We start from the raw sequence: 26893 nt of genomic DNA, 5'->3' as shown, positions 1-26893 counted from the left end.
ACTCTTATTTGTTCTGCTACTGTCCTCTGAAATGTGTGGTCAGACAATCTAGATTAATATCAATACGGTTCATAGATATGCATCCTAAGTTGAAATTTGAATTACATATAGTGAGTACATATATTATATTAGCTGACTATGTAGCACATATCCCCCTCCTAACATCCCAGGAGGGATCCTTCTTCTGGGTTCCTTCTCAGGGTTTCTCCCCTCTTTGGGGAGTTTCTCCCTTAAGTCCTCTGCAGGGCTAAAGGCCTCTGTGAAGCCCTTTGAGACTGTAACTTAGGGCGATACTAACAAAGTTGACTCGACTTGAAAATCACATTACGTGCATATGATGAGACTGAAGCTTTAAACACATGATCTACGACTTAACATTCCCAGTGCAGAATGTAGACTTCTTCTGGACGGGTTCCGGGGGGGGGGGGGGGTCATCCATCAGGAAGTAGGACCACTCCGCTGCAGTAAAAGCGTTGGTGTGTAAACACTGGGTTGGTGCAGTGTGTTGGTGATTCGGGGGCAGAGCTGAGTGTTCTCTGTGCTGAAGAGAGCGCTGTATTCGTGGTACGCAGGCACCTATCCTGCAGCGTGCGTGCAATGCGCACTGGACAGCACGCACCGTGAGGGGTTAACGCGACGCACGGCCCTGAATGTTTCTGCCTTTTTAGGAGGGGGGCGCCGGGTCCGCGAGACTCGGGTGGGGATGGGAGAGGATCGGAACGGTTTGGGTTTGAAGTCTCTCTCTCTCTCTCTCTGCAGAGGAAGGGAGAGAGAGAGAGAGAGAGAGAGAGAGAGAGAGAGAGAGAGAGAGAGAGAGAGAGAGAGAGAGAGAGAGAGAGAGAGCGGGGTGAGGGAGTTGGCATAGTGAGAGAGTTTGAAAAGTGAGAGAGAGAGGGCATAGTTAGGATATGTTATCATTATTGAGCAGTAGGATGTTGTTTTATAGCTGACCCTTGCTACTATAAAAGGATTTGTTAGACACCATTTAAAATCTCTGAAAATTTTGAGATTTCACAGTTTGCAAAATGCAAATCTTTTTTCAAAATGTTGTCCGAAATTACAAATTCGGGAGAGCAGAATCTAATGGTCAGGGTGGTTTACTCCCAATGTCCACAGTCTAACCTTTAGGCATCCTAGAACAGGATGACCCCTAACCCCAACCTGCTCCTTAATAAAATCTATCTGTACTGTCAAACCCCTTTCTGTGCCTTAATTACCATTCTCTGTACTGTCTAACCCATACCTGCTCCTTAATGACCTGTCTCTGTATGTTCTAACCTTATTCACTTTGGATAATGCATTTGATTGATGACTTACCTAGACCGAAAACCTCTGTTTATGCCTCTCATGTGTCTTACATATCATATCAGTCTTGCGTCAAGTTTCCAACGGTACTATCGTCACCATCGTCAGATTTGCGTATTGAATGTTGCTTAGGCGCTGTATTATTAAGCCCCGCCTCCCCCTGGGAGCCCCGGCCCCCTTCCCACAGTCTGGTGGTCCCAGAGAGTACGGGGAAACTGCGTCACCACGGCAATCCCAGAGACAATCACAATATCACACCAACTTATTAAACTCTAGACTCGTGCATCACTTTCTCTCACACAGCCTCATCACTTCCTGTCTGCTGAGTCACAGTTAAACTCCCAGTGGAGAGATTACTGCTCGGACTATTTAGTCATTTTTAAGGAAACTGCCAAGGGGTTAAAGTCCAGGAATGTTTTCGCTACAACAGATTTCACTCTGCGGCTCCTAGCTTGGTGGAGACTAGCGAGATCTAGCTTGTTGCCAATTAGCGGTTTCATGCTTGGTGCTATTTAGGCTACTTAGAATGCTGCTAATTGGCGATACCTAGCTTGGTACTAATTTGATGTACCGAGCATGACTAGTAATGCTAGTTAGCAGAAGTAATACAAATGAGAGAAGAGCAGACTGTGTTTGTGTAATCAAACATTCATTCTGACTGCAGAGAGCAGACCAGAACAATCTGAGATGTTTGCCACATGAGGAGCCAGAAATAGCAGAGCTTCCAGTAACCTCCCTGTTTGGGTCATAATATAAATAGTCTATTATTGTACTACGTTAGCGCATGCTTTACACAAACTTGTCCTCTGGTGATTATTTTGATGTCTCACTGAAGAATGGAGTCGGGCTTCAAACAAACACCCTACTGGGAAGACAAAGGTTTAATTATGTTACTATATAGTCTTTTAGCGGGCCGCTAGCTATGTGACACTAGTAGTATAGTGATTAGGGTGTTTGACTCCTAGCTGTAGGGTACGTGGTACACTAACCCTGCCCACTCCCTAATGACATCTGAATTTACTATAAGTCCACAATATTATATCAACATATTACTACAAGTTATATACATGCAAACATTATTCTTGTCATTCCTGTTATGCTTTATATAATAAATAGAGAGAGAGTGGTTCATCAATAATATGGACATGAATGATAATATTAAACATGTTTTACAAACAGTCTGGTATGGTCTGATGTGAAGGAACTCAGCAATCATTTACATAACTCTCTCAACATGATGATGTCATGCTTTACCTCCTGGTCAAAGGTCAGCTTTCCTCCCTGCGCTCTCTACCGCTCTCTCTCTAAACACCCACATGATTTTCTGTCTATCTCTCATCTTCTCTGTCTCTCTCCACACCTCTCTCTCTCTTACTCCATCTCTCTCTTGTTCTCTCTCTATCACACCCACATCTCTCTGTCTCTCTATCTCTCTCTTGTTTGTTCTCTCTCTCTCTCTCTCTCTCTCTATCACAGCCACATCTCTCTTCGTCTCTCTTCATCTCTCTCTTGTTCTCTCGCTCTTTCCATCACACAACATCTATCTCTGTCTCTCTTGCCTTATCTTGCTCTCCGAACCCTCTCGCTCTCTCTCTCTCTCTCTCTCTCTCTCTCTCTCTTTCATTACTATTATATTACAAAAACCTATATAAATAAGAGTATGATAAATTAATTTATATTATATATATGTACTTATCTATATATAGATATGTAAAGATAACTTCAAGTAAAGAGAAAATATTACACAATATCTAGACCTGCAATATAAATACAAAAAAGTGAAAAGTAAACATTGCAACAATTTTCTCTTCATCTGTGTGTGTGTGTGTGTGTGTGTCTTTGTGTGTGTGTGTCGCTCTCTCTCTCTTTCTCTCTCTCTCTTTTCCTGGCTCTCACTCATTACAGACTTTTGACTTTTCCTGATTCTACAGATTTTCAGTCCTGTTTGATGGAGGAAGCAGTGACGTAAAAGACTAATTTCCTTGATTATTATCTGATCTGGCAACCCAACCTTATAGCTGATTATCTGATCTGGCAACCCAACCCCTTTTAATGTAACTGATTATCTTATCTGGCAACTAAAACCCTTTTAATGTAACCGACGCAACCATTGACCACGTTGACCTTTCCCAACTCTTTGTGAATTTGAATCCAGGCTTCATGTGATTGACAATACGTTAAGTAATCCATGTGCACCTCACCCCTGGTACACTAGATGGCAGTATGAGGCGCTGAAGTGATCACCTATATCATACACTCAGATATCTGATTCAGATATCACTACATGATATCTGAATCATAAACCTGCGCTCCTCTGAACTTCAAATTTACAGCTCGGCTTCCACAGCACCACCATAGTCTGGTCCAAGGTAAAACAGAGACTGGGGGTGGGTCAATTGGTGGGGTTATTAAGGGGGCGTGGCCAGGGTACAGCTGACAGATGATTGGTTCCTCTTCCAGGAAGCCGTGTGGAGGGCCGACAGGTGATGGATGTCAGGCAGCACAGGTAACTGTCTCCCGTCAGAACTCTTAAATCAGCACAGCAACATGGCGGTGACATTAGTCTGACACAGTCTCCTCCACATGACGGATGTGCACTTTCCTTCCAGCTTTGCATCCACTGTGGCAGATTTATGCTGTGAAAGGAAACACATAACCAAAACCTCTTTTGTATCAGAGATAAGTTTAATACAGTAGTCATATTATATTCAGAGATCAAAAGTTATAAACTCTAAAAAGGTTTGAATGCTTCTGAGAAAAGCATTCGTACTGCTGATATCTTGTTGGTATTAACATATGTACACTTAAATGGATCCCACACTGGAACTCTGGTATTTATTGTGATGTTAGTGTCAATATTTGTTGGCTGCTGTTTGGATGGTCTTTGTTCCACCATGGAAGCTCTTGTTGCTAGAGACTACAGGTTTGGTTGCCAGGGAGGTCTGGTTGCTATGGACTACAGGTTTGGTTACCAGGGAGGTCTGGTTGCTATGGACTACAGGTTTGGTTGCTAGGGAGGTCTGGTTGCTATGGACTACAGGTTTGGTTGCTAGGGAGGTCTGGTTGCTAGGGACTACAGGTTTGGTTGCTAGGTAGGTCTGGTTGCTATGGACAGGCCAGGGTGTATGACCGCTCTACATCTGTTTTTTGTCTGTAGTGAGAGAGAGAGTGTGTGTGTGTGTGTTTATGCTTATGGTATGTGTGTGTGTGTGTGTGTGTGTGTGTGTGTGTGTGTGTGTGTGTGTGTGTGTGTGTGTGTGTGTGTGTGTGTGTGTGCGTCTGTGTGTTACTGGGTACTAGGCTGGTGTGTGTGTGTGTGTGACACTTGTCCAGTTCTCCTTTATGATGTTTGGTTAAAGCCTCTGCAGCAGAGAGAGAGACACTGCACCAGAGTCACTCTCCCTCTCTCTCCCTCACACACACACACTCACACATTTCCCCACGACAGACCACCTCATTGCGAGTCTCTCTCTCCCCTGGCCGCCGAGGGGGCGAGTGAGACAGCAGCAAGTGAAGGAACAGTCCAGACGGGAGGTAACCTCAAGAAGAACAAGAAGGAGATGAAGGATGGACAGAGGCAGAGACAACGGAGGGACAATGGATAAAAAGAAGCAGGTAGGGGATGGAGGGCTGTAGAGAAAGAGGGAGGGATGTAGAGAGAGAGGCAGGGATGAGGAGATTCTGGAGGTCCGAGACCAGACATCGGAGGAGTTGGCTGGTTTAGCAGCAGTCAACCGAGGACATTCTAACTCCTCCTCCTGTACCTCCTCTGTCTGCTCCTCATAGGATGAACAGGCGATGAACTTAGTGTGACCTGAGTCTAGTCTAGTTGGGATCCCAGACGATAAGTTAAGTCTTTATTAATCCTGTGAGGGAACCTCAGGAGTTATGTTGTACCACTGGGATTGACCTAGTGTTGCCCAGCTAGGCAGATAGCACTGCCAGCATAGCCCTATTAGTGTAGCCCTATTAGCATAGCCCAGCTAGTGTAGCCCTACCAGTGTAGCCTAACTTGTGTAGCCCAGCTAGCGAAGCACTGCCATTGCCCTCCCAGTGTAGCACAGCAAGCGTAGCACTGCCAGCGTGGCCCAGCTAGCGAAGTGCAACTAATGTAGACCAGCGAGGTTAGCCCGAATAGCGTAACCCACCTCGCGTAGCATTGCTAGCATAGTGCAACTAGCGTAGCCCACCTAGTTTGGCCCAGCTAGTCTAGCACTGTTGACGTAGCCAAGCTAGCATCAGGCAACTAGCGTAGCCCACCTATATTAGTCCAGCTAGTGTAGCGCTCCTGGCATAGCCAAGCTAGCATCGTGCAAACTAGTGTAGCTCACCTCGCATAGCCCAGCCAGGTAGCCGAGCTAGCATAGCGCAGCAGAAGGACAGAATAGAAAGAGGGAGAAGACGGCAAGTTATCCACCCAACCGCCTTCTGGTCCCTCAGTCATGGAGGTGGACTGGACCTAACCTGCAGAGCCTTGAGAATCTTGAAAGAGTTCCGGTCCCGGGGTGTGGCTGGAATTGTGAGAGGGGTTGGAGGGTAGAGTGGAGGTAAGGGGATTTTCGTTGCGTTTGAACATCCTGATTGGGTTTGGACTTCGTGGCTGCATTTGGGCTTCCTGGTTCGCCGGTGTGCTCAGCCAGCCAATCACAGAGAAGGCTGAGTGTGGGTGGTGACGGCTCGTTCCTTGATCGCCCCGCTCCTCTTCATGCCTTGCTGTGGACTCGGCCATCGTCGGAGTGCTCAGCTTCCAAACGTAAGTCAGACCACAGCTCACATGCCCCGGAGAGTGAGAGTGAAAGAGAGAGAGAAGCACATTGCACTTGTCTACTAGACACATCGTGATATCCCATCATTTTCTTTTGATTGCTTTGCCGTGTTTTGATTGGTATGGTAAACCAGGAAGATCTGATCATTCTTTTATTCTCTGCTTATTCTGGGACGGCAGAGAGATTGATGAACTATCAAGCCAGGATGTGTGTGTGTGTATGTGTGTGTGTTTAGAAGTGTTGTGTGAATGTGTATGAATGTGTGTGAGATTGTGTGTGTGAGGTGTGTGTGTGTGTGTGTGTGTGTGAGTGCTCTCAATGAGATGAGGTGTCAGGCTGACTGATGGCTTTGTGTTTGTAATTCATGTTATCCCTTCTAGTCTAATGCTGTACTGCAGGTTTTCACCACTAGATGGCCATGGAGGACAGCCATTTACAAACACTCGGGTGTGTGTTTGTGTGTGTCTGTGTCTGTTTCTGCGTCTGATAGCCATGGTGGAAAGAGAGATGACATTTTAAAAAGCTGAACGCTGATGATGTTTTTATACGGGTCATTTCCTGTCTGGATGATGATGTCATCGGTCGGAACCCAGACAGAACTGCACTTTTGGAACAGAACGTTCTCCGAGCACACATGCACTTACCTACTCACACACAGTGAGTAGGAGGCTTCGGTTGTCTTGGAACGTTCCCTGAACTCATAGTTTTCTTCAATATTGATTGAAATGCCTGGGTGGTTCTCTTGCACTGGATAAAAGAATACACTTGTTTGAACATATGTTAATGACAATGACATGTTAATGACATATGTTAATGCTCAACCAATCAGATACCAGCTGCGGGCCCTCTTTTTTACAACTTTTAAAATCACATAAATTGTAATGGATCATTCAGTACAATACAACAGGACTACTACATGAGTGTGTCCAATATAAGCTGAAAGTGATCAGCCATTGAACCATCCAATCAGTGGTTTTGACAGGCAAATTACCCACAATGCAGCACTGTTGTCCACAACACTGCCTCCATATGTTTTTAATATACGGAGTAGCCAACCATCGTTTAGCGTCTGAAATTGGTTGCAACGCAGCACAGCTCCAATATGCATCCACGAGGTTACTGTCCTATCCCATCACTGCAGTAATTGGGCTGATTAAAAAAGGACATATATCCGGGACTCCACGCTGCCAGACCAAACCAAATCTGCTGGGTTAACAGCGACTGACGGACATCATGGCCATGCCCCAAGCACACAATGCCACAATGCAGAACATTTTAAACACCATTTTCAAATTTTTCGTCCCTGAATCGCATCGTAGCGCATGTATCAAGATATGTATCGGATCGTCCTATAAAGGAGAGATGCACACCCCTATTATTTAACATAAGCCAATCATACTTTTACTAATATTATTTTTTTTTGAGTAATCTCATTGGTTGAAAAAAATCAATTTATTTCAAGCAATCTGATTGGTCAAATAAAATTATTTACCTCAATCGATCTGATTGGTCAGAATAATTAAATTTATTTCGAGCGATCTCATTGGTCAAAAATTATTTTTTTTTTTAGATATCTGATTAGTTGAAAAAAAACAATTAATTTTTAATTTGTTTAATGTTAACACATTCATTTTCTATTAATTAAAATAAAAGATACATTGCCTACTTTCAAATAGATATATGGTATAGGGACCATGGAATCTTGGGAGAGTTATAATGAGCGATGTTGTATATAAAGTGCACCTCACACCGTGGCACTTTTACCTTAACCCTCTCTCGGGCGCAGCCACCAACGTCAACCTCTGCCCAGACGGATTTCCACACATAAGCCAAAACCTTGCTGCCGTCATCCCTTGGTGCAATGTCTCTCACAAAAATGGCGTGGTTTCAGAGCAGAGTTGAAGGTTCAAAATCATAGGGGGATTTCAGTAGGATATTTGAGTAACATTGACAAAAGGGCATATAGTACTATTTCGAAGATCATATAATTCATAACGTGTTTAAAACCAAATTAAAAACTATTTTGGGGTTCACTAACCTCTTATTTTATTGTTAGAACCCTATATAAAAAAACTTGGGACAGCTCCAACTGGGGAAAGGCCAACAGACACGGGGACTGTTCCAGGAAAACAGGGATACCTGGTCACCCTATACCAGCTAGTTACCAGAATCCACCTGCTACCAGTTAGCTAGCAGAAGCCACAAGCTAGCTACCAGAATCCGCCCTTTAGCTAACTCAGATGAGTTGGCCAATACAGAGCTACAATGATTTATGGTATGAGGTCAGAGCTTGGAGATTAATAAATACTCTCTTTATGAGGTTACGCTGGTGTACAACATTGCATATTATGATATGTTTAGTTGTTATGAGTTTACGGTATGACATTATCGTTCGTGTGCCATAATATTTATAATACCATTCAAGATTGTACATGTCTATACATCGATCATGTGGGAAGCTACCAGCCATTACTGCAGCAACTATCAAAGATAAGTAAGTTGGATAGTCCCTCCATCGCTTGGAGTTTGTTATTTTAAGAAGTAGGTGAAGGGCGTCCATGAGGGCTCCATAAGGTTTGAGTTCCCTTGGAGCTGATGAGCTCATTGTGTAGTAGCAGTGAGCTAACCTCTCTCCTACCTAGAATTCCCAGTTTTCCAGGCTCTGGGATGGAAGCCCGCTCCGGGAGTGTCACGTCTGGAGCAGAGTTTCCTTGGCGTTGAACGCTGCGTTCCTTCCCTTTTCCAGGGAGGACGGAAAAGTCCGGAAACAGAGCAGCTCATTAACCGCGGAGGCCCCCAGGAATGTCTCGGCTCTCGATGGGGTTTTATAGTTTTTATATAATCTGTTATATCACTCAGCGGCTGGAAAGGGGCATAGATGTGTGTGGGGGCCTGGGTTTAGTGTAGCATAGCCTAGCTGAACATTACCTAGCCTAATGGAACTTAGCCTTACCATGTTATAATAGCCTAGCATAGTGCAACATTGCCTAGTTTAACATAGCCTAACCTAAATTATCAGTGCTAATTAAGTTGCACCCTAAAGCTTTACTACTGTTAATGCCATTTCAGTAGCATTGTCATTTATTTACATTTGTATTTATGATAATTGCTTGTCCAGTAGCATACAATTATGACACTGGTTTGTTCTTGCTGTATTTCAAAGAATATAAAAACACTACAGCTTGTGTATCACAACCTGCAGGCTGAAGTAAATAGGTCAGTAGTAAAACCTCCTGATTGGTATTAGAAACCATGCTCATTGTAATTCCATGCCAGATTCTCTCGTTCTCTCTCTCTGTCTGTCTTTCTGTCTCTCTTTTTATCTCTCTGCCTCTCTCTCTGTCTGTCTCCCTCTTTATCTCGTGTCTCTCTCCCTTTCTTTCTTTCTCTCAAAATTTGTAATCATCTCTGCCTTGCCTTCACTTAATAATCTCCTCCGTCTCCTTTTTTCCTAATCTGAGAGAGAGAGATAATTAAATAAGATGAAATGAAAGAGGCAGAGATGGAAATAGGGATATTATGGTAGAGGAGAGAGAGGGAATTGAAAAGGGATAAATAGAGAATGACGAGACTAAGCGAGTACGAGATTAAATAAAATAAAGTAGAAAAAGGAAACTAGAAAAAGGAGATAGGGGAGGGGGAGGGTTTGCAGAAGGATTGGAGAGCCACATTGTGAGCAGCGTCAGCATAATTATCATTGTTAGCATAATTTGCATCGTTAGTTGGTTGGGGGCCCCTGGGTTAGCCCCAGGCCCCTATGCAGCCTCACCTCCGCCTCCAAGGCCCTCCAGAACGTCGACCCCTCACAGAGACCAGGACCAGATGTTCTGTAGGCCAATTAGGAGATTGAGGAGAAGCAGAGCTCTCGTATAAGCTGGAGGAGACTGGGAGTGTTGACCCGTATGGTATTTATCTGGCGTTGCGTCAGAGCAACGCATGTTTAGAATCAGATATCAAACATCCCATTAAACATGGAAAATTATTTTTTTAACTGGTTAGCTGATGCTTTAATCCACAGTGATTTACGTGTGTCACAGTAACTGGTTATTGTCGAGCAGGTCGGGGATAGACAGTACAGAGGCAAGTCATTAAGGAGCAGGTCAGGTTAGACAGTTGAGACAGGTCATTAAGGAGCAGGTCAGGGTAAGACAATACAGAGACAGGTCATTATGAGCAGGTCAGGATGCATATATTGCCAGCCTATACATTATAGACTGGCAATAGGGACAGTCTATAATGTAGGAACTTACTTGTAGCATAGAAGCGCAAGGGGGAATTGAACCTGCATCTCTACTAGGCATATTTGCTACATGGTTGGACATGGTCTGGTGATGATATTCCTCACTTCCCCTGGCGAGGTTCCAGGGACCACTCATCCCCCCCCCACTAGAGGAGGGGGCATCTCTCTGACTGAGCCATTTTAGGTCAACAGGATTTAACCAAAGAGCCAGCCGGCGTTGGAAAAGGACGAGCGAGATAGGCTGTTAGTGGGAGAGAGAGAGGGAGAGACAGATAAATAAAGGAGATTAAAATATATGAAAAGGTTGGGGTGAGAGCTCCTAGCACTGGTATTGGGACAGAGCAGTGGTAGAAATGTCCTGGTTCTGTTACTGGTATGAGACATCAGCCCACATCAGCCAATCCTTGGCTGATGTGTCCAATCCCAATAATCAATATCAGCTAGGATGATTTACAAACAAGGCTCATCTTAGTTCAATCAAATCAAATCCAACTGTAGAGTAAACAGTGATGCAAAGTGCTTCACAAGTGAAACAACCACTGAGTCAAGAATTAAGTTAAAAATAACAAGTATCAGTAACAAAGGATTTGCTTTTGGTTGTTAGGACAAATGAAGTTGTGGGTTTGTAGAGAGTCTCATTCTCAATGCTCCGCCCCTCCCCTTAGGAGGTCACCTGTCGCCTAGCATGGGTCGTCGTGGAAACCGGTCGCTCCCAGGTAGGGCGATGTTCCCTGGAGAGTAGGGAGGGAACTAGTGAGGGAGAAGGAAAGGTAGAGAGAGATGAGAGAGGAGAGAGTCTGCACACTGAAAGAGAGAAGATTAAAAGAGTCAGGGTTGCATAGATTATTGTTTTCATGCCTGATATAAAAAACACGATTTTAAGTTCTAGGGAAGAGAGGCTGCTTACAGCGAACCTCGATTTACCTGCTCTGAGGAGGAGGTGGGAGGAGGAGGTGAGAGCAAGTAAGCCTGCCCTCTCCAATAGTTCACCGCTACATTCGTCCTCTCCTCCGTAAGCCTCAGCGATCTGCCCTGTGATTGGCACTGTGTGGCAGGGAGGGGAGGGGTCAGACCTGCTGGGATGTTGAATATTCATACTCAGCGTGAATACATAATCAGTGTCCTAGATGGAAGGAGGATTGCCTCTTGGACCAGCTAGGGTTGACATAGAAGATCTCTGCTGGGATACTCTGCAGTGAGGGGGAGTTGGACCTGATCTCTGCTTGGGTCTACGTGGTCCTCTCTCTGGTCCTCAACTTTGTTGATGTTGATGTAGTCTGCAGTTTTGGGGGATTTGTGGTTGTCGTCTCATCGAGGGTGAAGGGAGGCTCCATGGGTGTAGACCCCCACCCTGCTCCCACCTGCCCAGCCTTGTGGCAGCGAGTGTGGGGCTGATCGCTGCCCAGCAGGGCCTCCCTCCCCCCTGCCTCCGGGGCCGTCGCCATGCCCAAGACACCCAAGAACAAGAACGTCTCCTGGGTGAGTGAGTGCTGGATGTAGGGCTATTACCGGTGCTGTGTTCTGCTTCCTACGCTCTTGCAATTTCTTAAGAACAATTTCTGATAACTTCCACTTTTTATACAGTACGTACAACCAAAAATATATATATATTTAAATCATGGAGAGTTAGGAAGATCTTCTCTCAGATTAGCTGAATTCATGGCTCTCCTCAGGTGTGTGGTTTGCAGTGCTCATTTGTGTACTGGTATCACTGTCAGTGTGTGTGTGTGCATGTGTGAGTGTGTATTTATGTGTGTTAGTGAGCATATGTGTGTGTGTTACTGAGTGTGTGTGTGTGTGTGTGTGTGTGTGTGTGTGTGTGTGTGTGTGTGTGTGTGTGTGTGTTAGTGAGCGTATGTGTGTGTGTTACTTATTGCATGCTTGTGTGTGTGTGATTCTGCAGATCAGTGCGGAGATTAGTGACTGAGTGGTTTTTGCCAGAGTGGCAGCAGCTACTTGGTAAAATAGAGGTGTGTGTGTGTGTGTGTGTGTATGTGTGTGTGTGTGTGTGTGTGTTATCATCAGTAGATAGTGTTCTCTACAGTGCCACCTGTCTCTCCATGTGCAGTACTTCATGTCACACATCTAGCATTCACAGTAAGACTACTATCTGATCTGAGACTGCAGGGGGACAGCGTCTGGCATGTGGTGTTGTAGGTCATGACACGTTAGAGTGTGTGTGTCTGTGTGTGTGTGTGTGTGTGTGTGTGTGTGTGTGTGTGTGTACTTTAAAGACGAATGTGTGTCAGCTTGCTCTCTCTATCTTTCTCTCTCTTTCTTTCTATATCTGTCTCTCACTCACTCTTTCTCAGACTCTTGTTTACAATCTCAGGAAACCTGGTAAATAATGAGTATACATTTTGCAAAAAAAAACACATGTTCAATGACGGATTCAAACTAGTTGTGATGTGACATGTGACCTGTACATGGCCAGCTCAGAGTCCCTCCTGCTCTTCAGGTCGGTGAACACAGAGAACGATTCAGTTGATGAGTGGAGCTAACCAGCAGGAACACACTTTTATTTGTAGCTAAATCATAAAATAGTTTATGTTGTGATATTTATGCATGCTATTAATGCAAATTTTAAAGATTGAATCTGTTAATGTTATGTTAGTAGTTTAAAATGATTTTACCTGCTAGAGAGCACTCAGTGGATACATTAGTTTTTATTGTATTGTATGTATCTTTTTATTGTGTGAAAATGTTTATATGTGAAGCACTTTGAGTCTGCCTTGTGTATGAAAAGTGCTATATAAATAAAGTTGCCTTGCCTTGCCTTAGTTTAAAGTAAACCTGTGGTTAAAATACAAAAAATACTTTTGGTTTGAACCACTCAGGCTCCTCAACCAGCCCAGTCCAAGGTCTATTCAGTTGAGAAAACAACCATTTAAAAAATATAATAATTGTGTGAAAAAGGAAAAAAAAGAAAAAGCTCTTCACAACTCCAGAGATGGAGATGAGTCTTGCCATCTGTTTTGGCGTTGGTTCAACTGTTATATCAAGATTACGTCCACGGAGCCTGTCGTGCGTAAGGTACCAGATACTTCTCCCTATAAGTACCTACCACTGCAAAATCTGGCACAACGAGCTACACTGACACAGACAATGTTATAAAACACAGCAAATACGTGAGATAGAAGATATGCTCTTGTAATCCAAGATTTGGGAAATGTTACAGGACTCAAATTCACCTTTTGGAAAAAGGATTAAAAAGAGATATAAATACAAAGAAAGAATAAATATCTGCCATATAAAATCAAATCATTTACTGCGAAGAGCCGCTTCTGAATTCAGAACAACACAACAGCAGGCCTGTCTGTGTCCTGGGCTGATTTGGAAACAGGGTTTCAGAATATGGAATGGCAGGAGAATTGGATGAGATTAGAAGTGGCTTTTACTCTGCGCTCAGCTGGACTGCTCTCTGTGATGTCACCAAGCCCCGCCCCTTCCTGGATCAGCTGTCCAATCAGCCTAATGACAGCAGAGCTCTGACCACTGGCTTAATACTCCAGATGGTGCTATCACTGTCTGTCTGTGCACTTCTGTAGTGTGTGTAGTGTGTGTAGTGTGTGTGTGTGTGTGTGTGTGTGTGTGTGTGTGTGTGTGTGTCAGTCAAACAATGTCTGCCAGTGGCTGCAGGTCATTGCTGTGGTGACAGATGTCACACCATCAAATTAAAACTAAAGCGTTCAGGACATAAACACAACACACACACACACACACACACACACACACACACACACACACACACACACACACACACACAAAAACACACTTTTTCTTATGGTTCTTCTGTAACTGTGTGTGCATGTGTGTGTTTGTGTGTGTGCACATGCAAGTGGTGAGGTGGTCCATGTATGTGTGTTGGTCTATTGTGCATCCATGTGTGTTGGTCTGTGTGTGTACCCCAATGTGTGTGTTTCTGCGTGTGTGTATTTTAATCTTAGAGAGGCAAGGAGTGATTCTGTTAGTTAGATCAGAGCTAAGCGGTGAGTGCTTCGTCTCTGCTAGCCGCTACGCTAGCGCTGTGATGCTTTGATGTTTTTTTGGCGGGAAACGGGCGTGCAAGGCGTTATCCCGTGCAATCTGATAGGTTGGTTAGACAGCAGCCAGGGGATTTGCATAATTCATCGTCAGATTGTCTTTGGAGCTTCGCGGCAACAGGTGTGTGGTGGCGTGGAGACGGGTGTCGACGGCAACGCTGGGGCACGGAGGATATGTCTAAGAAGGCCAAGGTAAAACCGGTGTAAAGTGAAGTAAAGTGTTGTGAATCGATTCACACTGCTCTACTACCCATGCAGCACTTTACATCACATTTCACACGCCAGTCTCTGGCTGTTCTTGTCAAAGTCTTTCCACTTAATAGAGTATATTTTCAAACTCTTCAAGTGTAAATCTATTGTCCAGAGTAGAATCAAGTGTAGCGTTGTAGTGGGAATGCTAGCTCTCCTAGCATGGGCCTGTGAGAATGGTAGCATAGCATTAGAACCGGTTAGCCTCTCCCCAGAGAAAGGGACGTTTGTCTGGAGGTGAAAGAAGATCTGCAGTCTCGTTTTACCCTCTGTGCAGTGGAGACTCTTTAAGAAAACACCAGACACCAGTGGTGTGGCTAAGCCCTGTTTTATTATGGTCGGTAGCAATGCTAATCTCTCTCTGCTAGATGTACACAGCTCTTACTGTCCAAACTGTGGATGATTGTTTTGACTGAGAGATGTTGGAGAGAGAGAGACAGGATTAGTCTAGTCTCGTGCTCACAGTGTTTGACTTACAGCTGAAAGGATCTGTGTTTGTGATGTCCATAACCTACCCGAGCAAGATGCCCCATAACCCCTACCTTCTCCTTAATAAGATGGATCTGAATTTACTGGAAGTCTCTTTGGATAAATATGTCTGATAATGACTAAACATTGTAGAGATATTAAGGAATGTTGATTTATTCTGTAAATCTGTGTGTTTCTGGATTGGTTTAAATCTGCAGATTAAAATCTCTTTATTGGGAACAATCTTGATAAGACAGTAAGCAGAGACGTGAGACAGCGACCTACCGTACTATAACAATACCCTTTAATAAAATACTATAATATTTACAATACTATTACTAAACGACTATATACTGTACTATAATTATATTATATCTATAACAGGGATGGCAACTTTCATGATTAAGACGGCCACAATTTTTCATCATCACCATCAGAGGGCCACATGACCACGCTCTTCACCTAATCGGATATGAGAGAAGCTACAAAATAATTAAAAATAAGAACAAATTATGTGTAGATTTATGTCTATCAGTGGTGGCTGGTGATGAAAGTTGTTGGTGTGGGGTAGTCTGAGTGTGTGTGTGTGTGTGTGAGTGATTCTTAATTTTTTCAGTGCAAAGGGCTCACAAAACATCATCATTCAATCATGGCACAAAACTGAGTGACCCAACATTAAGTGCAACAACTAGCATTATATTCAGTGCAGTTGTAGTAGTGGCGACTTAAGTTGAAATCTTTCATGGCTGATATTGTTTCTGAGCAAACTAGACACATGGTTTGCCTTTGAATTTGCCTTCTATGAAAAGATATGCTGCTTCTCACCTTGACTGAAACGTATGGTTTTTGTTGATCGAGTTTTCTGTATTTTATACACAGAGTTAGGATGCGGGCCGCATGTGGCCCGCGGGCCGCCAGTTGCCCATCCCTGATCTATAATATAAAATACTATAATGTAACTACTGTATACTGTACTAAAATACTAATATTATAACTAACTAAACCACTGATACAGCTTGGACCTACTGTACTATAATACTATAATAATAATAATACTATATTCTGTACTATACCATACTGTGCTCTACGGTACTATAATACCATAATATAATTTCTTATATAATAAAAAAAATATATATAATACTATAAATATACAAATTGAATATTCTGTACCTTACTGCAATATAATACTATGATAAATATAACATATAAAAAGTATACACTCCTACTACTCCACTACTATACCATTTTGTAAAGTAGTTTTTGTGGTACCATACTGTAGTGTACTGCAGTACCAAATGGTACTGTATTGTTGTTTACTGTAGGATGTCTGGGAAAAACATACTTGTTCACAAACAAAGTTTGTGAACAAACAAAGCAAAGTTAACTCATACTACAGTGAGACTAATCATTAATCATCAAACTGTGGTAATGTAGTATAGTACTACTGTGGTGCCTGTGTGCGTGCGTGCGCATGTGTCAGTTGATGTTCAGTGAGCACATCAATACATTGATTGTCCCACATCCCCATACAGGACACATGACATGAGTTGATGTGGTTGATGCTTGGAGATAGATCTTGTCAGTGTCAGTGTTAGTTAGTGTTTCTAGTTACTGGTTGTGGTTGTGCTAGGGAAGATTAGTTAGTACTTTATTAATCCCACACAGGAAATGTGCAAAGACTAGTTGTTCAAGTAGTAGTTGTTCTATACTGATAGACAGATTAGTCAATATTTTGATATATTTGTCAGTGGTTAGTCAATGGTTGATACGTGAGTCTATTCAGGGTTTTCCATAGTAATGCTGGTAACCCACTGCTTACCTGCTGGTCAACTAAGATGATCTTTAACCAGCCGGGTGTTCTGGACCGGTTCCTCGTCTCTCCCTGGAGGGAACTCTCAGCTCTCAGGGTAAGACCAGCCTAGTTCACCTCTCACTCCTCCAGCGCCACCCCCACCAGAGATGTGAGTCCACCCCTACAGATACATCTCAGGTCATGTAGTGGTGGTCATTGGGATAGAAGTTGCAAAAACATTTCATGTTCATTTGGTCTGTTTTGCCCTAATTGTATGTAACGTAATGAAAAAACCAAGGTGTGTGGCTATGGCTATGTGGTCAGTGGAGCAAGTTGAGCAAAACTTTAAATTATGTGTGTGTCTTGATGTTATCCCACTGAATTCTGGGATGTATTTGCTTAATTTGGTCTGTCCATCCATCACTCCTCATGGCTGTATTTGGTTCATTTTATATTTGTTTTTTAGATGTTCAATCACTTCTCTACCCTTTGTTCTCCATCCTTCTCTCCTTTTCTGAATCGGTCTCTCTCTCTATCTATCTATCTATCTATCTATATATCTATCCATCCATCCATCCGTCCGTCCGTCCGTCCGTCCGTCCGTCCGTCCATCCATCCATCCATCCATCCATCTATCTATCTATCTATCTGTCGAGCTCTCTGTTCATCTCTCTCTCTCTCTTCATATCTCTCTCTCCAGCCCTCTGGGGTCAATGTTGGCCCTGGGGGTCAACATGATCGGTGGCCAGCCCTTAGGGCCTCATTAGTGGTCAGTGGTGGTCAGTAGCATGTACACTGGTCAATAAATCTGAAGCTACGGTAGTGTGACCCAATCTTCCATACATCAATACTCATTTAGCTCACAGTGGAAGCCATGTGGAAACTAGGATACGATATGATACAGATACAGATAAGTTAAGAAATCATTTACTTTATAAGACTGTTACAGCATGAATTAAAAACAAAAGAGCCTCAATCTCTGCTTTACCTGGTGACATAGGACGGAGCTATGGATAGTAACTGACGCATCAACACAGCAGCCGGTAAAGTTGAAAAATCAGCAACCTGACTTCAAAATCTTGTTATATTATCAAAGATGCAGCATAACTTGGCATTATTTACAGTACAATGCTATTGTAATGACAATGCAAGGGTCATCTACATACTACAAAAACACACAATATCTATAATAAATGCAAAAATCGAAACTAGCAAAGGTTAATATTGGCCTACAATTAAATATAGAATATGAGGTGAATGTATGTATATATCTATATATCAATCTAGTGCTGAATTAATTTGGTTACACAGAACGTGTATACAGGCTCGTCATCTGCTTAATGGAATATCTGGCAGGACCAGCCCTTCACCCCCAACCCCAGACAGACAAGACAGAATACAGACCTCCCCTGACGTTGTGTTCTCAGATGTTGCTTTTGCAAATGTGAGCCATGAAATGCCTTTCAGATAAACAGAGCATCACATCGTTATACCCATGTGATACTCTGTGAACTGTACTGTTACCCTCAGGATTTACAGAGCTCCAATAAACCATTCACACACCACAGCTCTAATGATTTCTTATAAAGGCCATGGTTAGCTTGCTAGCAAGCTGTTAACTGATATATAGTTGTTGTTTTGACAAAAGCACAAAACCAAGTCTCTGAGTATACAATTCATGAGTGCATTGCTTTACACAGGCATCTCTGTCGCTTAGCACAATCTTTAAACACTTGACATCTGTCATATTGCAGACATCTCTGTTATGTAGTGCTAGTTTAAAACATCTTATTCAGACATCTGTCACATGGAGCTACCTTAAAATACTTTACACAGACAACTCTGTCATGTAATGCTGGCTTAAAATACATGCCCTGGCTGGGCATGATTATTTGGCTGTCCTTGGTTGTTGTTGAGAACTGCATGGTCGCTTCTGGACCGTTACCTACAGTGGGTGGTTAGTGGTGGACATGATGACATCGAGTCATTTTTCAATTTATTTTTACTAAATAATGTAATGTCTGTGAAGTATAACGTTTTTGGACAGATATTTTATTTTAACAACAGATATAAGTCGAATATTAGATTGTAGATACTTTCTGTCTAATACACATTTTCTTTTATAGAATGGCTTTGATCAATTTGACTGTTAAGTACTATATCCGCTTTGTCTATCGAGTTGTTGTCTGTATGTGTGCACGTATGTATGCATGCGTGCATGTGTGTGTGTGTGTGTGTGTGTGTGTGTGTGTGTGTGTGCGTGCACGTGTGTCCACGTTCCGGCCATCTCTCCTCATGGCCGTCCTGCACCCTAATCCGTACAGCGGGGTTAACGACGAGCCACATTAATCTGGGATTGGGTCTGCGCTGGTCATCTCATGAAAACATAAATCTGTACTCTGCTGCAGCGGGATTACAGGGAGCGCTTCAATAAACCCCTCTCCTCTCTACCGGCACACACACCGCCGGCCACAGGACCCAACACAACACATTGCAAGGACAAGATCCTTGCAGTCAAACGTTGCATCCATTGAACAGAGGACACAATGTTTGTGTCCTTCTTTAATTTGACTGAATAAACTGTGTGTGTGTGTGTGTGTGTGTGTGTGTGTGTATAAGAAAAACCTTATTGTTTCAGTGTTAACAGTGTGACTCGAGAACATAAAAACACACAATATCCACTTACAGAATGTTTAAAAGTAGGGAGAAAAGTGCAATGTGTTTCAGTGGAGATGATGATCAGAATTGATGATTCATCATCATGGAGATGATGAATGGTTTGTTATATTTCTGCTTGTGCTACACGTTTTATGAAGAAGACTTGTGACTATCAAGGTCTCACCACATAGTCTCATCATTTCACAGACTGCAGCCATGTGCTTGCAGCCACGTTCACATTAGCCCCTGGACTAGGTCACATAAGCCCCTGATGTTGTTTACATTAGCTGCTGTGCTAGTTCACGTTAGCCCCTGTTCTTGTTTACATTAGCTGCTATGCTAGTTTACATTAGCTCCTGTGCTAAGTCACATAAGCCCCTTGCCTAGTTCACATTAGCTGCTGTTCTACGTCACATTAGGTCCCTTGCTAGGTCATATTATTCCCTCTGCTAGGTCACATTAGCCCCTGTGCTAGGTCACAAAAGCTCCTGTGCTAGGTCACATTAGCTGCGCTTAAGCGCAAACAATGATAGCATGTTTAAAAGTCATGTTACTACAGCTGTGCTTGTGCTATCACGTCATAGAGATGTATGGATACTGTGTGTATGTGTGTGTCTGTTTGAAGTTTGAAACTCCAACTGAACTCCAGACATGCTCCAGCTCTGATCTCCACAGATGTGGTATTTTTCCGTGGCCCCCACAACGCAACGTCCTGCCAGCTGACCGGCAGTTCTGCTTAGCTGATTGGTTGAGGGATCAGATTGTTTAATTCATTAAGATTCTAGGGTTTAACGATGATGCTCCACTGTGTGTGTGTGTGTGTGTGTGTGTGTGTGTGTGTGTGTGTCTGTTTGTGTTGGGGTGTTTTTGAGGCTCTCCCAGATCATATGTGCTTCCTGGTCCTCACAAGGCACTTAATTACTTCCCGAAGGTTGGAGTGTGTGTGTGTGTGTGTGTGTTACTTCCCGCAGGTTGGAGTGTGTGTGTTGTGGGTAGTTTACATGTGTTCCTCTCCCTTGAAGAGATTTCTCTTTGAGGGCGGGGGGCCTCCAACACACACACACACACACACACACACACACACACACACAAGCACTGGAACCCACATGTGTACACATACACACACCAGACGTAAAACACAGATATAGCTACCTTTGCTGCTTTCTGGAATTTATACTCTGTCCCTGTTGGCCAGATCTTCCTAATGTGTGTGTGTGTGTGTGTGTGTGTGTGTGTGTGTTGTGTGTCGGTGTGTTTGTGTTTGTGTTCATTTGCGTGTGTGTGTGTGTGTGTGTTTGTATGCATGTGTGTTCCAGTGCGTGTGTGTATGTGTTTGCATGTCTGTTCCAGTGGGCGTGTGCGGGGGAGGAGAAGTAATGGTCTGGTGGGTGGGCTATGGGAGGGAAGACAGTCTCAGAGTGAAGCCCCTTCTCCTCCTCCTTCTCCTCCTCTAACTTCTCCTCCTCCTCCATCGTGGGAAAGAGGAGGTCTCGACCAAACCACAGAACACACAAACTGAAGTCCACTGAGTTTCCTCGTGTCGATACCCTGAGGAACCAGACCGCTTGTTGTAGCAGGAGGTCCTGGTAGGAGGAGGAGGAGATGGGAAGGCGCTGAGGACTGGTTCTGGTGCAGGACAGATATGTATCGGTCGACCAGTGAGGAGTCAGATCTGGTGAGCTCCCCCCATGCTTGAACACACACACACACACACACACACACACACACACACACACACACACACACACACACACACACACACACACACTTACACAGACAGACACAACCACACACACATTTATATGTTTATACAGGCTGAAAGACTTTTCTCTCTCTCACACACTAGCCGTTGAGTTCAACTCTACAGTGTACATTCCTGGACTTTTTCTACTAAAAGAATTCTGTCCCTCCCTGTATTTCTCTCTTATGCGCTCGCTTTCTCTCGCTTTGTCTTTTCATTGAAAAAACTAAGAAGATGTGAAAGCAGATCTTTCGGGGACGGGGTGTAGTCTGGAGGTATGGGGCTCATTAGAGCATCAACTCACCGGATCTACGACTTCCTATTATTGTTTCTTATCGTGTTTTCCGGAATGTTCTCAAGCCGTTGATCAGTAGCGGTTTGTTTTAGCATCTCGTCCGTGTCTTTACGACAGCTCACACGCGACCCTTGCTCGCAGCCTTGCCAAACGCGAGGCTACTGAGCTGTCTGGTTAATGAGTTTTACGCTAGTGTTTATGTCAAAGGGTTAGCCAAAAGATTAGAGTTAGATTAGATTAAAGAGTGATTCCTCAGTAGTTAGGTTAGAGTTTACTGTCAGTGTTTAGGTAAAAGAGTGAGCCACGAGCGTTAAGGTAAAAGAGTTCACCGCTCACGTTTAGTTTAAAGTGTTAGCCACTAGTCTTCAGGTTGAAGGTTAAGCCACTGGTGTTTTGTATAAAGAGTTAACCACTAGTGTTTTTGTTAAGGTGTTAGCCTCAAGTGTTTAGGTTAAAGAGTTAACTGCTAGCGTTTAGGTTAAAGAGTTAGCGGCTATTGTTGATTAAATGGCTGGATAGGAGGGACAATATCCAAACCCACATAATAACCAAAGTGGAACATTGACTTAACCATTGTTTTGACTTACCCAGAGTGCTAGGCTTGTTTTTTGATGTGGAGCTAGCATCCTAGCAGTGTTATGAAACATTAGAGTGACTGATTAGCATCAAGCTACAGAGGCGACAGAGGTTTCAGGTTAACATTTCCTTTTATGACCGCCTGTGTGTGTGTGTGTGTGTGTGTGTGTGTGTGTGTGTGTGTGTGTGTGTGTGTGTGTGTGTGTGTGTGTGTGTGTATGTGGACTTTATGAATTCAGGCTGAATATCCTATAGTTAATGTCCTACATCATATCCTATACTAACTCTGTCCTATATCATATCTTATAGTAACTGTACTTTATTATATCCTATAGTAACTCTGGGCCTATATCAATATGAATCAAACCTATTTGTAGATCACATTCTAAGGCAGTACTTAGGCACAGTGGCCACACATTGAAAGAAACAAAGCATATCATACATGTGTTTAACGTACATAGAAGGTAAAACAGGGCAACATGCTACACACACAAACACACACACACACAAACACAAACACAACTGCAAAGGCACGGCCTCCCTTGAGCTTCTATCTAGAGCGCAGATTGACCAGGCGGCCCTGGTCAGGTGACCTGAGGACCCTGGTGGTCACAGGGGTGCAGAGGTGCTCTGACGGATAGGAGTGCAGGGGTGATGTGGTCCCTCTTCCTGGAGCCTGTCAAAAGCTTTGCTGCAGCAGCGTTATCATATCCTATATCCTCCTATATCATATGATCCACAGTGTTCACCTAGAATATTAACTGTATTGTTAGTTGTTGTTACTGTAAGCGGTATTAATGCTAGTGTCTGGGAATACTTGTTTAGGTACGGTGCTTGTGTGACGTTTCTACTGCCACACTAGAGATGACCATAGCACTTATTATCTCATCCCATAATAACCAAACCAATCAATCAGCCCCCTCCATCCTTCTATTCTAATGCACCTAATCGCACACACATGGATGTGTAGGTTCTAAATATACATGTATGCAGAATAGGCTTGTCCGGCGTCTTCTCTGTGCTGAAATGTGATTGGCTGCCATACCTGACTGATGCATGACGGGACACTTGGCAGAGGGAATGCTGGGTAGACACTTTTTCACTGTCTCGTCACCTTGACGTTCGTGCTGCAAATCACCTTCAAGCTCCCGTATACACCCCCATACCCAACCACCACCCATTCACATTATCATTGGGCTCTCTGCTCTATGAATGCACACACACACACACACACACACGCACACACACACACACACACACACACGCACCATCTCATCTCATACACATACTCTCCCTCACTGCTCTCTTTCTCTTACACAAACACTTTAGCACAGTCAAACATAAATCCACCAAAACAAGTTTTCAACAGAAAAATGCACTCTCTTGCTCCTTCACTCTCGCTCACTCACTCTCTCGCTATCTCGCTAACTCGAGCGCCTCTCTTTTGTCATCTTCTTGTCCTCTGTCTCTCTCTCTCTCTTCAGAGGTTGTGAAGGCTGTGATCATGTTAAGTCCTGCGTGAGGCGTGTCATGGCTGGCTGGTTCTCACCCTCTGCGATCACAGAGCTCTAAGTGAACCGGCGCTGCTCTGAGGAGATTGGTGTCGACAGCCAGTTACTAGTCATGTTTCTGAGGGTTTGAAGACACGCAGGGCCAACGTAGTGGACGGTCTTTCTGATGGCCGGTGTCTACTTGTATGAAAATGCTCCACACACACACACACACTATAAGAGTCCACTCAGAGAAAGAGAGAGAGAGAGAGAGAGAGAGAGAGAGAGAGAGAGGACAAAGAAGAAAAACGGTTGGCAGGTAAAAGAGTAAAGTGGAGCGAGAAGGTAAAATGGTAAACAAGGTATTCCATCAACGTGTGTGTGTGTGTGTGTGTGTATGTGTGTGACCAGGAGAATAGATGGGGGGATGTCAGTGGGTGATTTAGAAAGCACTTTAACTATCTCCTCCTTCGCCCTCTCCTCCTGCTCCTCCTGCTCCTTGTGTGTCATAGCCCAGTGGACCATCCCAGATCTAGACCACAACACCAGTCCTGCTCCGTTCTGATTGGCTCTCTCGTCATTCTGGCCGAGCGGTCTGCTGATGCTAGGACCTAGCCTTACCAGCCAGAACCAGCCAGCCATGACACGCCTCACGCAGGACTTAACATGATCACAGCCTTCACTTCCTCCCAAGACAGGAAGCCTGCATAGACTGATAGAAGAGAGAGAGAGAGAGAGAGAGAGAGAGAGAGAGAGAGAGAGAGAGAGAGAGAGAGGACAAGAAAATAACAAATAAGAGGCACTTGACTAGAGAGTTTAAGAGCGACCAAGAGAGAGGGAGAGTGCCTGAGCACGTTTTTCTGTGGAAGACTTGTTTTGGTGGAAGTATGTTTAAGTGTGTTGAAGTGTGTGTAAAAGAAAGAGAGGAGTGAGCGAGAGTATGTGTGTGAGAATGAGAGGGTGTGTGTGTGTGTGTGTGTGTGTGTATGTGTTTGTATGTGTGTGTTAGACCGAGCGAGAGTGTTAGTGTGTGTGTGTGTGTGTGTGTGTGTGTGTGTGTGTGTGTTAGAACAATTTATTTTTAATTAATCATTTAGATTAGTCGACTAATCGAAAGATTAGTTGTTATGAAATTTGTTCTTAGAGGCAGCACTAGTGAACACCTGAATATGTATGAAAAAAAAAATACCGTCATATACCATGAAACCATTTGGGAAAATACTGTGATATACATTTCGGTCATACCGCCCAGCACTAGGTGGGGGTGTATAGGGGTGTATACTGGAGCATGAAGGTGATTGGCTGTTTGGACGTCAAGGTGATACAGACTATAGGTCTGTGTTCTGTAACCTCAGGAGGATGTTCTAGAAGCTGTAGGTCTGTGTTCTTCAACCTCAGGAGAGTATTCTAGAAGCTGTAGGTCTGTGTTCTTGAACCTCAGGAGGATGTTTTAGAAGCTGAAGGACTGTTATGTTGCATTTTTCATTTGGTTCGGTAAGTGTTTGTTCATGGAGGACTTTTTCGAGTGAACCAAACAATGTAAACACATTTCATGCTGTTGAACGGGTTGCTCGTAGCCTGGTGCTACCAGACCATCGTACTTCATTTCATTTGTACAGAAGGTCTGGGACTGCTGTAATTGGCAAACGTTCACTCACTTGGAGGCGGGTGTCTGTTGAAGTTTAAAACTATTGGATCTGCCCAGTGCCACTCTGGATCTGCCATAACCAATCGCAATAGTGTTTGGTCGTGACGTATGTCATGCGCCGGGACCGGCCGGAAACTAAGTTGCGTGCATGCGCAGGCTGTGTACACAAACAAAACAAGATGAAGCGTGAAGATGTCTGTCAACGATAGCTGCAGGTTTTGTTCATCTAATTTTAGAGTTCAAGGAACAATTACAAATTCTACATTAATATTCGATAGTAAGGACAGAGATAATGTTTGCAGTCAACTGTCGAGGCTGGGTCTTGTCATTGACAATATGTCGCTATTTCGACGTCATCATTCTCAGCCACTTCCTCTGTTCGCTGATTGGTCACACATAAATTTGTTTGGGCAAAATCCCACTAACAAGCCCCAGCCCCAGACTGACTACTGAAGGGAAAATGAAATTTGGGCGGAAGTAGGTGGGCGGGCGGAGCCAGGCTAGGTTGCTCGTCCATTGGACAGAAAATACGAAGGAAACTCACGCTTTCTTTGGTATTTTTTAACTTTGCTTTTGTGTTCATATGAGTTCAAAATAATTGAAGAAAGCTGACAGTACGAGTGCCTGTGTAATGTCACGGTCCAAAAGTATGACTAGAATTCATTCAATGAGGACTGGTCACAAAAGTATGCTTTCATCTTTCCCAGTTTCTCCAATGCCAAGCCTGTGTGTTGAATATGTACCAAAGCTATTGCTGTGTACAAAGAATACAATATTAGCGGGCATTATAAGTCAAAACATGGCATGTTAGAGGTAGCCTCTCCCCTCCGCAACACTGATGCATTGATTGGCTGTTCTGTACAGCATCAGTCATCCACCCTCATAGGGGCCTAGATTAGAATTAGAATTAGAATATAACTCAAGCATTGTTCAAGTCAGGGTCAATTCTTTATTTTGACATTATATTGGGGACTGTCAGAGTGGGTCCAAGACTGTTAAATGTAATTAATAAATATATAAACACAAAATGTTTTAAATTATAGAACAATCTGGAATCCGGGGAGAATATCCTACACCTAGAAGCTGTAGGTCTGTGACATTCAGAATGTGAATACGAAAATAGTTTCCCTCTTCCTCCCTTATTTGCATATTGTACCAGAATTTTTATGTCATACTTTTTTGCCCATCTGCTTCAGTGCGGCGGCAGATTAAACAAACAAAAGTCAAATAAGGTCAAGCCTTTACCAAAGACATATTTTACTGCAGGAAGGTCTTGAAGACTTATTTCTTTGCATAATTGATCCTATAAACCAAAGACATATTTTAGTGCAGGAAGGCCTTGAAAGATCTTTTTCTTTGCAGAATCGATCATATACTTTGTGGAGGTGTGTGTTGAGATGTTAGTCCAGAGATGACATGTTACCACAGACTTAGATGTTTAGTTTAAGCTTGTTAAGGACAACATCATTCGATCTTCCAAAGTCAATGCCATTTCTGTCAATTTCTGCTGATGATGTGTTTTCCTTTGAGCTACATTAAGAGTACCACGGGACCACCCATTCCATCTGACCCATTGACCTTTGACCCCATGATGTTTATGCAGAGCTGGTGTGTGTAGT

General features: G+C 43.6%; 1 protein-coding gene across 3 annotated transcripts in view; it reads left to right on the top strand.

Moving 5' to 3' along the window:
- LOC311355572 (voltage-dependent L-type calcium channel subunit beta-1-like) overlaps nucleotides 1–26893 on the top strand; it is a 49770-nt gene that overhangs the window by 1595 nt on the left and 21282 nt on the right. Inside the window, exon 1 of one of the 3 annotated variants that reach the window (XM_084475343.1) lies at nucleotides 21023–21199. The exons of the other annotated variants lie outside the window; for them this stretch is intronic. Coding sequence (XP_084331469.1) covers nucleotides 21167–21199 — 33 coding nt within the window. The 5' untranslated portion in view covers nucleotides 21023–21166. Of the gene's footprint in view, nucleotides 1–21022; nucleotides 21200–26893 lie in introns of those variants that run through there. 3 annotated transcript variants of the gene reach the window in all.

This window comes from Micromesistius poutassou, assembly GCF_964030765.1.
Source record: "Micromesistius poutassou genome assembly, chromosome: 11".
Lineage (NCBI taxonomy): Eukaryota > Metazoa > Chordata > Actinopteri > Gadiformes > Gadidae > Micromesistius > Micromesistius poutassou.
Note: the sequence above shows the minus strand (reverse complement) of the source record. Positions and strands in the feature narration are given on the sequence as shown.